Raw genomic sequence first — 12,109 nt, 5'->3', positions numbered from 1 at the left:
CCTAACACAGAACCAACGCTTCACCCAGATTCCTACACAGAATCAAAACATTGACTTAATATAGACGTATATTAGAGTCAAAACAACTGATTTAATACAGGTCCTCACACGGAACCAACGCTTCACCCAGATTCCCCACACGGAATCAACACAATAGCTTCACCCAGATTCCTCACACGGAATCAACAAAATAGCTTCACCCAGATTCCCCACACGGAATCATAAAAACTATCTTCACCCAGATTCTTTCTCAGAATCAACAAAATAACTTCACCCAGATTCTTTCTCAGAATCAACAAAATATCTTCACCCAGATTCTTTCTTAGAATCAACAAAATATCTTCACCCAGATTCTCTCTTAGAATCAACAAAATATCTTCACCCAGATTCTCTCTTAGAATCAACAAAATATCTTCACCCAGATTCTTTCTTAGAATCAACAAAATGTCTTCACCCAGATTCTCTCTCAGAATCAACAAAATATCTTCACCCAGATTCTTTCTTAGAGTCAACAAAATGTCTTCACCCAGATTCTCTCTCAGAATCAACAAAATATCTTCACCCAGATTCTCTCTCAGAATCAACAAAATATCTTCACCCAGATTCTTTCTTAGAATCAACAAAATATCTTCACCCAGATTCTTACACAGAATCAACAAAATGTCTTCACCCAGATTCTTCCTTAGAATCAACAAAATATCTTCACCCAGATTCTCTCTTAGAATCAACAAAACATCCTCACCCAGATTCTTTCTTAGAATCAACAAAATATCTTCACCCAGATTCTTTCTTAGAATCAATAAAATATCTTCACCCAGATTCTCTCTCAGAATCAACAAAATATCTTCACCCAGATTCTTACACAGAATCAATACCTTGACTTACTATATGTGCATAGAAAGTCAGAACAAATGATTTAATACAGATCCTCACACGGGACCAACACAATATTCTCCCAGATTCCTACACGGAATCAAATTACCCCAACAACCACCTTCGTTCCTTACAAATGGGAGAGGGGGGACAGTGGAGGCTTTACAGCGCGAGTACCGCTTACGCGCTAACTCAGTGATCCGTATCACGATGACAGATGACTGACAACTTAGAACTGAACAAGTGGATTTTACCAGAATAACTTGTATTACACCTTGCGTGTAATGACAGTCTTATAACCATTAAATGGATACCAATTTGCTTTAAACTCAAAGATATTATCTATCTCAAGTTTCAAACAACTCCCTAACCTGTCTCAACAATTGTTTGGTCGCGATGTCTCTTGAATGCACAACAATAAGAATCCCACTTCTGACACCAAATTATGTCACAAAGTGCGCACGTAAACCGTATGCTTATGTAGCGCAGTTTGCAACCTTGTTTATGTGTGCTATATTCAAGCTACGACACCGATCAATAACCAAACACAATACGTTGATAAAGGTTTTGAAGCTAAATGAAGATATATTTTATTACAATATAACAAAGATATTATGAGATATGAAGATGAAATGATAGATGTCATAAGTATGAAATCAAATGGATGGATGACAAATTGATGGAGATGGTGTGATGATGAATATGATATGAAAGCGATATGAAAATATATAATTAAATCAATTAATTATCAATACTTTACCAAACCGCTACCACATCAGACAATCTCACAGATAGGTTGCAACCATCACAGTCATACAGGCAACTAATAATTAACTAACTAACTAAACACAATCCAGACGTGTAGAAGAAAGCCAAAAGAGTGTCCTTGATATTCAACAAAAACTGTAAGGTTGTTCTAATATTGTTAATTTGTCTCTTCTTGAAATTGTTCTGATTTCACAGTATTCATAAACAGATCAATTGTTTCTCAATGTTCTGATATTAAAATAAGCAAATGGTTCTTCACAGGTAACTTATAAAACAGGCAAATGTTCAGTTTCTATTAGTGTCAAGCTATGAGCGTATAGCCTAAAGTTGGCTTGTTAAAGCCCAGCCTCCGACGGCTCATTCACTTTAAAGAAAGAAAATGATTTTGTTATAATATGATAATCATACGAATATAACTCTATCTATATTCGAACTCACTCAATATGTTTACTTTAAATGAGTAAATATTATTTTACTTTAACAAATCAATTTATTAATGTTGATTAATATTGCTTTACTTTGTAGATATGAAATAATAATGCTTTATAGCAAGAAAAGCTTATTTTCTTTACAACAAGAATATATTACACAATTAATTTCATTATCTGATTAATTAATTGAGAATCAAAATTTAAAGTGATATTATGATATTGATATCAAAACACAATCATAATTGTAATCACAACATATTATTCAAAAATCTCACCAGAGCCGAACAGATTATTGAAATCACAAATTAAGTCTACACAAGACTTTAATCAAACTCTACACAAGAGTTATAACACAACTTGATTCAGCTCAAACTTTGAGCACCACAAAGTCTACACAAGACTTAAATCACACTCTACACAAGAGTTAACACAAAACGTGTTTCAGCTCGAACTTTGAGCACTACAAAGTCTACACAAGACTTTAATCCAACTCTACACAAGAGTTAAACAAATGAGCCTGAAAGACTCCGCTGTGGTTATCGCTTAGAGACTATGAGCCTAAAAGACTCCGCTGTCTGGTCTCTTTTGAGACAATGAGCCTAAAAGACTCCGCTGAGTGGTCTGAAGAAACTGCTCAAAACTCTGGCATTTATAGGCAAAAATCAAGCAAACGAAGCAAAATTCTACCCACACAAACGGATGTTAGTCATATCCGTAAACATCTGAAATTCCTTAAAACTCCCCCAGATTCCATAATCATGGACAACAACAACCCATCCTGATACCGGACATCCTCATATCAAGGATAAATAAATTCGTCAGCCCCATAGTTACGAGATATCAATCAAGCCATACCATAACAAAGTCACTCCCGTAGAATACAGGGATCCTACTTTGCTTATAAGTTTACGGCGAAAACAAGATTGATGCCTTTCTCACAATAACACCCACACTACGTAGTTTAATTCAAACTTCCGGGCCATAGGTGCATGATCTGATACGACCTGTATCAACAAAAGAAGGGTTGTTCCGGAGGGATTACAATAACAACAACAACTAATACTACGACGACGTACATCCTGTCGTAAACTGACGCCTACACGGAAGCATTTCGTTACAGAGGATTATTATCTAAATCCAATTTTTTCTTTTTAAAACCCCTTATATCTTTTGGACTCTTTCTGTTCCTCTCTTGGAATAAAATGTTACTACTATGTCAATTTTTTTTAAAATTGAAAATGTTTTAAAATTTTATTTTAAAAAAATTATTAATATAATCGTCTCTTTGTGTGGTTTGTTAGTTGTTTATTATTGGTATAATAATATAGCCTTTTAAACTTTTCCCTTTTTGTCTTGGTTATCCTGTTCCTGTGACATGATGGGATTTTTGTCTTAGACGACACATGAATACTTTGTTCTCAGGGTCTCTTTCTGTTGTAAGTTAACCAAATCTGTATTTGCTATAAATTCAGGCTAAGAAGACCTGAGGAAGGGTCAAATGGCAAAGCATCTTCGATGGTCCATGCTCCGATTGGGGTTAGACTTAAGTTAAGCAAATAAAAATGTGAAAGATATTACTCATATTGTGTTTTTACTTGCTGTATCTCCAGATGATTTCGACCATCAAAGAGCTCTATGAGGAAGGACGTAAGCTGTCCTGGAAAATTCCTGATGTTGTGGGAGAGGAAGTGGGTGAAGGCGAAGCAGATATTCTTTAATATTTATGCCTTCTTGTTTTCTTGTTGATTTCTAAATATCAGAACTGTATATAGCATGTTATTCAATGGTGTCATGAAGCAAATAAAAAAAAAAGTTGTTTTCTTTTTTTCTTTTTTTTTTTCTGTTGGTTCTCAATGATGGTAGTGTATTTTATTTAACATTTCATCAAGGTTGAATGTAGGGATGAATTTGATGGAAATGTTGTGACTTTTTTGCCTGCAGGAGGGGATAGAAAGCTTTTATAAATCTACTCATGAATTCACTTTAGGATATTTAGGGACAAAGATATGTTAATAGATTTTCTTTAAAAATTGTCACTTATGGCTATACGAGAGTCAATGTAAAACATATAAATTAGATAACTTGGGTTATAGAATTAAGGTATTCACCAATATGGTCTGCATATGCCTTTTGTTTTTCTTTTGAGATGCATTCATTCCTCATCATATGCTACAAATTGAAAATAATTGACTAAATTATCAGGCCTGTTCAAAATATCCGTAAACAAATAAAAATCCTCTTCAACTTTTTGTTTTGGGTGTCAATTTTTATATTTTTTATTTGGGAATAGGGTTAAATTTAAATTCATGTTGTTAGTTATTTAGTGGGCTAAACATTGAAAATTTTTTGAATTATATTTATATTCTGGTTCAAATGCATTCTATTAACAATAATGTATTGATTTTTAACCTTTTTTAAAAGAAAGATTCGAAAAATAAGTTCATTATAATTCAGCTACTATTTTTTTTCATTGTTTTGTTTTTGTTTTGTTTTTAAATGTGATATTTTGAAGACAAGATTCCCTCCTATACATGCCCTCGGTTTTGTTTAAAAGGTAGGACAATGTTTAAGTAAAGTGATTTATTAGCCATACTGGGTGGAGTTCCTGACATTGGGCATTGACATTGCCCACATTGGCAGGATGGCACTTAATGTATCTTCTATACTGTAATATCTGTTTTCCAACTTGCATTTATTACTTCATTGTCTTGGAGTGAGATAACATGGTTTTATCCTGGCCCTGGCCATACACCCTGGCTGCGAGTGAAACCATCAAATGTTTTGGGAGATGTTATTTTTTGTCTTGTAAATCATATCTCTGTTACTGTTATGCACTGTATTATTTTTTGTTGTATATATATATATAATTTAAAAACATTTGAGTGTGTTCCTCTTGGCGGGGACCTGTGTTTGTGTCAGGATGAGGCATTTAGCTGATCTCAAACTAAATACACTTATGGTGTGCTCTTGGAATCTACATCTGTTCCCTATTTGAACTAATTACCTTTCATCTTACATACTCTTGGGTGCTTTTAATTGTAATTCTAGAACTTTTTAATATCCAATTTTCTTCCTTTTTACTGGCGCTGATATGACCTATTTATGTTGCAAGTGCCGTAAAACCGTTAAAAACAAACTTGATCAGCATATGCAGAAATCTTTTTGATAGGATTAAGATGTCTTGGAACAAACAATGACAGATACTTGATATATATGCCATTGTAATTTAAATTTTTATGTGTATAATTACAATTTTAAAGGGAAAATTCCCAGCATTTTTGATGATAAGTTAATCTTGATATTTCAAATCGGCCATATTATATTAAAATTATGCCATTTTGACGTATAAGGTAACATAAGGCATTGGTTGAATATTCTAAAATATGATTTTTGTTGGGATTGGGCCAAGAAGAAATAAAAACCCTGTATGCCAGAACACACAGCAGTGAAATCCCCATAGTGCTGCGAAATGAAAGGCTGTATCTAAATGTGGGTTTGCGAAATTTGATAAAATAAAATTTTCATTGGAATATTTAATTTATACAGGAAAAGTAATCAATTTTCTGAATTGTTCTATTTTTTTTAATATATTTTTTTTTCACCCTATGAAAAAGTTGTATTTTACTTATGAAAAAAAAAAAAAAGAATCTGTAATCTGCCTTACCCTCACCAACTTCAGGAGGTGGGGTAATTCGTTTCAGTTAGGTTGGAGAAATGAAATGTTTTCATCTTGTTCTTGAAATTTTAAAGTAAATCAGAACTTTTTACTGTCCTATTTTCTTTCATTTTACTGGCGCTGGGTATGACCTAAATGTGTTGCAAGCGCCGTAAAACCCTTAAAAACAAACAAAACAAAGTAATAATTTCTAATTCTACCTAATGCTTAAACTTGTTTGATTTAGGAAAAGATGCTGAGTAGGGTTTTTTGACTTCCCATGGTGGGCAGGAACGTCAGCACTATTGGTGCGACCGCTATCCCAATATTATTTCCTTTTCCATGTTGCTTTCTGTCTTTGTCTTTGAATGAGATTACTTGGTTTTGTCCTGGCCCTGGAGTTCTTAGCCAGGAGGGAAACAGTCAAATGTATAGTTGTAGTTTTGGGAGGTGATATTTTTTCATAGCAAATCATCTCTTTTATGTAGTTATACTTTTTGTTTTGAATATAAATGATTTGTAAGTATCTGGGTGGGGTTCCTGGTCTCCCATAGTGGGCAGGGAGGCACTTACTGCGTCTTCTATCCCCTTATATCTGTCTTCCAACTCACTGTCTTTGTCTTGGAATGAGATTACTTGGTTTTGTCCTGGCCCTGGCCAGATACTCTAGCTGAGAGGGAAACAGTCAAATGTATAGTTTTGGGAGATGCTGCCCCAGATACTCTAGCTGAGAGGGAAACAGTCAAATGTATAGTTTTGGGAGATGATATTTTTTTCCTTGTAAATCATCTCTCTGTTATGCATTGTATTATGTTTTCTTTATGTTATATTTGTAAATCATTTGAGTGTATTCCTCGTAGTGGGGACCTATGCTTGTGTCTGGATGAAACTTTTAGTAATCTCAAACTAAGTACTTTGATAGTGTACTCTGGGAATCTACACCAGTATCTTATTTGAACGAATTCCCCTTTGTCTTACCTTTTCTTGGGTGCTTTAATTGTAATTCTAGAACTTTTTACTAACCCATTTTCTTCCTTTTTACTGGTGCTGATATGACCTTAATGTGTTGCAAGTGCCGTAAACCCCTTAAAAACAAACAAACAAACGATTTGTAAGTATTGAAGTGCATTCCTCTTAGTGGGACCATGTGCTTATGTTTGGACGAGATGTTCGATCTTGAACTAAGTACACTGATAGTATGCCCTTGGAATTTACATCTCCTCCCTATTTGAACCATTCCCCTTTGTTAAAATTTTGCTCATGAGCTTTTTTTTGTAAATCTAGATTTTTTTACTATCCCATTACTTCATTTTTACTGGACTTAAATGACCTAAATTTGTCGAAGTGGGTAAAAACCTTAAACTGGGTGGGGATCCTGACCTCCCATAGCGGGCAGGGAGGTACATACTGTGTCTTCTATCGCCTTATATCTGTTATCCAACAAGCTTTCTGTCTTTGTCTTGGAATGGGATTACTTGTTTTTTTCCTGGCCCTCGTCGGAGTCTTGGCTAGGAGGGAAACAGTCAAATGCATAGTTATTGTTTTGGGAGATGATATTTTTTTCCTTGTAAATCATCTCTCTGTTATGTATTATTATATTTGTTATTTTTAATGTTTAGTGTAAGCATTTGAGTGTATTCCTCTTTGTTGGATTTTGTGCTTGTGTCCGGATGAGACTTATAGGTGATCTCAAACTAAGTACAATGATAGTGTGATCTTGGAATCTACATCTGATCCCTATTTGTTTCCAGTTCCCCTGTGTCTTACTTTTTCTTGGGTTCTTTAACTGTAATTCTAGAACTTTTTACTATCCCATTTTCTTCCTTTTTACTGGCGCTGATATAACCTAAATGTGTTGCAAGCGCCGTAAAACCCTTAAAAACAAACAAAACAAAAACCTTAAAACCAAACTTCCTTTTTACTGGCACTAATATGACTTAAATGTGTCGTAAGTGCCGTAACTGTATGGGGTCCTTTGACCTCCCATGGTGGGCAGGAGGTTACTTGCTATGTCTTCTATACCCTTATATGTTTTCCAAATTGCTTTCAGTCTTTGACTTGATATGAGATTGCTTGGTTTTCTCCTGACCCTTACCAGGGTCCTAGCAGAGGGGAAACAGTCAAATGTTTTGTATTAGTTTTGGGAGATGATATTTTTGTCCTTGTAAATCATCTGTCTGTTATGTATTGTTATGTTTTCTGTTTTGGATATGTTCTATAAACATTGGAGTGTATTCCTCTTAGAGGGATCCTGTGCGGGTGTGTAGATGACTTATAGGTGATCTCAAACTAAGTACACTGGTAGTGTTCTCATTTGTTCGCTATGTGAACCAGTCCCTTTTGTCTTACTTTTTCTTGGCTACCTTCATTTGTAATTCTGGAACTTTTTCACAATCCCATTTTCTTCCTTTTTACTGGCGCTGAAATGACCTAAATGTGTCGCATGTGCCTTTAAAACCCTTTTAAAAAAAAACCCCACCGTAAAACCCTTCAATATAAACAATAAAACTCTTCAATACAATCAAACAAGAGAGGTAGAGATGATGAAACTATTTAAGGGGTCCACGAGGCCACAGTTTGATGTATGATAAATTCAGTTTCACATAGACAACCACTTAGACATTTGATGAATTTATAGCCAGCGAAATGATTTGTCTTACCTCAGTCACTTTAAAATAGAAAAAAATGAATCATTACTCCCAATTCCTCGGTCTCCTCCTCTCCTGCCTATCGTGACCTGATATGAAATTAAGTATGTTATGTTTGTTTGCACATTCCCCCAAATATCCGTCCATCCATTCAAATTGTATAAGTTGATGTGCTTTTTGGATGAGATGGGTGCTATTGTTGCAAGTAAACCTGAGAGTGAAGGTAAGGCGGCCGCTGCCAAACATTTAACAATTTGTAATTTTTGAAGTTCTTAGTGTGGGCGTGTGAAATAGTGAGTGACATATATTACATATTGTGTTTCTTTTCATTAAAATTATCATAGTATTGTACATTACACATGTTTTTAATCTCTATCTACGTGGAAAAAAAAACGGATTTTTAAATGTTTTATAATGAAGTAAAACAATTGAAAATAATTTATGGTGTTTTGCTCCTTTATTTAAGGTTTTTATTCCTTTGCCATTTAAAATTAAAGTACATTTAATTATGGTAAGTGTTATGATCTCTTCTAAACCAATGAAGTCGATGTTTATCGTTTATTTTTTTTTAAAATAAAAAACAATAACAGCTTGCTACCCTTTGAGGTCGATCATAAAGTGCTTTCTGCCAGATCCAACAATCTCAGCTACCCAATTAATGCTGGATGGATAAAGAAGTCAAGAAAACCACAACTGAACTTGGGACGAATACCTTTTCTTTGAACTTCAGGACCCATAGCTTGTCTTGTCCTCATAGAGATGAAAAAGTGTAGCTACCACGGAGATTAAAAAACAAAAGAAAAAACCAATTCACCCCCCCCCCCCCCCCCCCCCCCAAATTAAAAACAACAGAACAAAAATAACCAAAAAATTGAAAAAGAACAATCAGAAAGAAAAACAAAGAATTAGCGTAATATGTCTTAATATTTAAAAAATAAGGAAAATAATCTCCATGTGTGACTGGATTAGAAATCATATGAGCGTGCCGAAAGTCAGTATGAGACCTCGAGGCTTATCACAAGGATAAACCTCTTGGTTTCAGGGAACAACTTTGTATGTTTATTTATCTTTTTTTGAAGTGCATGCTACGTTGGAAAGTTGCAGAAACTGAACTCTGATCCACTAAACTGTTCTTTTGTGTTAATTACCTTTTTTCTTGGGGCCCTAGAATCATCATCATCATCACCACCAGCACCACCTTCATCAGTAGCTGCGGCAACATCGGCATTGGTTTAGACAACGTAATTGTGGTCATCATCATCGTCTCAATCATCTCATCAGGCACATACACATAACATAAATTGGCAGCTCTGACAATGTAGTGCGTAAATAATAAATAAATAATAATAACTGGGTGGGGATCCTGACCTCCCATAGTGGGCAGGGAGGTACACACTGTCTTCTATCCCGTTATATCTGTTTTCCAACATGCTTTCTGTCTTTGTCTTGGAATGAGATTACTTGGTTTTGTCCTGGCACTGGCGGGATCCTAGCTGGGAGGGAAACAGTCAAATGCACAGTTATTGTTTTGGGAGATGATATTTTTTTCCTTGTAAATCATCTCTCTGTTATGTATTATTATTTTTATTTTGAAAGTATAATGTAAGCATTTGAGTGTGTTCCTCTTTGTTGGATTTTGTGCTTGTGTCTGGATGAGACTTGTAGGTGATTTCAAACTAAGTACATTGGTGGTATGCTCTTGGAATCTACATCTGATCCCTATTTGTTCTCAGTTCCCCTTTGTCTTACTTTTTCTTGGGTGCTTTAATTGTAATTCTAGAACTTTTTACTATACCATTTTCTTCCTTTTTACTGGCGCTGATATAACCTAAATGTGTTGCAAGCGCCGTAAAACCCTTCAAAACAAAACAAACAAACATTTTCTTCCTTTTTACTGGCGCTGATATAACCTAAATGTGTTGCAAGCGCCGTAAAACCCTTAAAAAACAAATAATAATAAAATCCCTTTATTCGTCCACAAGGGGATATTTGTCTTTTAGGGTCTATTCTAAGGGAATACTGGAATAACCCAGGCGTCAGCTGCAGTGCAAGCGCCGCAACGTGAGCTAGGGCGAGGTGGCTTGCTCGAGGCCACACGAGGCTGGTAGTCGAACTCGGTACCTTTTGGGAACGAAGAAAGACCGTTCCGCTGAGCTACGAGTAATGGTGGTTACGAACGAAAACATTGTTTCAATTAAAGGATATCCGGCCCGGAGTTACTTTGGTCCTGCTAGTGTCAGAATGGGCTACATAACTAATATTATGTACGTACATGGGGTTTGGGTTGAGTAATCAGCTTTTCTTGATGGCAAAACAAACCTGATTTGACGAGAATATACTTTTTAATTTGGAAAATAAAGTGGGGTGAAATTGGGTTGGTTCTTGTAGTATGTGTATTTGTAATTCGTTATTCTTTGCGTGTCCGAAACCTTCGTCCAAAGTATTTGTTGTTAATTAGTCTCCTTTCTTTATTTTACCTTGTTTGACAAGGTAGTTTTTGCCGTTTCAACCTCCATGCGTCCTATTCATTGTTGGCGGCGTGATTATAATATGACTATAACGTTTCCACAAAGCAGCAACATACAGGAGACGGTCATTGTTGCTTTTGAATCTAATCTCCATAAAATATTCATATTATGAGAGTAAAGTGTTGTTTAGAAGTGATCTATTAATAGTTTTGACAACTGCCATTAAATCTAACGGCTGTTTCCCATGTCAAATTGTACATAATCCATACCTTCACTCTATTCGTAGCCAGGACAGCTTATATGCTCCATGATGAATTAGTTTGCCTGGCGTATTGTACATTGTGTTGTGAGATAGAGTAAGGCCTGTTTTATTGTTATTATCGCATCCTGCATGACTACCTGCCTTGTTCTGTTATCATTTCTGTATTTCTTGACTTGTATCATTAATTTATATTATTATACGGATCGGTACCGCAGAGGTGCGCAGTGTGTCTTGTAACAAAGTAAAGCAATCTTGTGTACCGGATGGGTAACAATGTTTCCAAAAGCTCGATCTCCGGCGTTTTGTCCTTGGGTCATGCGCTCGCACATTACACACCTTGACTCCGAGTGTGAATGCTGGCTGTAGGATATTGCAAGAATGCGGAGACATAAAAGGAAGCCTAAAAAGACGGTTTCTTCCTCTCGGTTTTACTGAATTAAATGGTAGTTTGGTTCCATATTGATCCTGGGGGGGGGGGGGGGGGGGGGGGGGGGACGTCCATTGGGATGTAGATAGATGGCGTACTATTATTCTCCTATAAGCTTTGTCAATAACAAATGTCGAAATAGACGAAACATTGACGCCCAATATGCCATCTGAAATGAAAAACAAAACAGCTATAACAATGTCAATGAAGAATCACATGTAGCACGATCTCTGAGAGCAATCATATGTTATATTCTACTGTTTTATCATATGTGTTTGAACGATCGTTTTTGTGCAGGAGGTGTCCTAAAACTCACATACCAAAACACCTTAAGGTCTTTAGATCAGCTCATAATTGGGTGATTTTGTCAGAGACATCCTCCAGATAAATTATGAGCAGTTTTGGGGATAAGCTGTCTCCATGTGGATTGCCCATATATGGATTTATTGAGTAAGATTCTTTCTTGTGTTGTGATTATCGTGGTGTCTGCCAGCAGAACACATTCTGGTTTCAAGTCGTTTGGGGTAAGGAATGGCGTTAGTATGATCATCAGTTTTCCCATGTCGAATCTGTCGAA

General features: G+C 35.7%; 1 protein-coding gene across 2 annotated transcripts in view; it reads left to right on the top strand.

Moving 5' to 3' along the window:
* LOC144964863 (PAN2-PAN3 deadenylation complex catalytic subunit PAN2-like) overlaps positions 1–5,685 on the top strand; it is a 39,662-nt gene extending 33,977 nt beyond the window's left edge. For both annotated transcript variants that reach the window (XM_078899579.1, XM_078899580.1), the window contains exon 31: positions 3,683–5,685. In XM_078899579.1, coding sequence (XP_078755705.1) covers positions 3,683–3,790 — 108 coding nt within the window. In that variant the 3' untranslated portion in view covers positions 3,791–5,685. The remainder of the gene's footprint in view (positions 1–3,682) is intronic.
* Positions 5,686–12,109: the final 6,424 nt, after the last annotated feature.

This window comes from Berghia stephanieae, chromosome 2 (genome assembly GCF_034508935.2).
Source record: "Berghia stephanieae isolate SIO BIC M18660-M18661 chromosome 2, UCSD_Bste_1.3, whole genome shotgun sequence".
NCBI lineage: Eukaryota > Metazoa > Mollusca > Gastropoda > Nudibranchia > Aeolidiidae > Berghia > Berghia stephanieae.
This window is presented reverse-complemented; position numbering and strand designations above follow the sequence as displayed.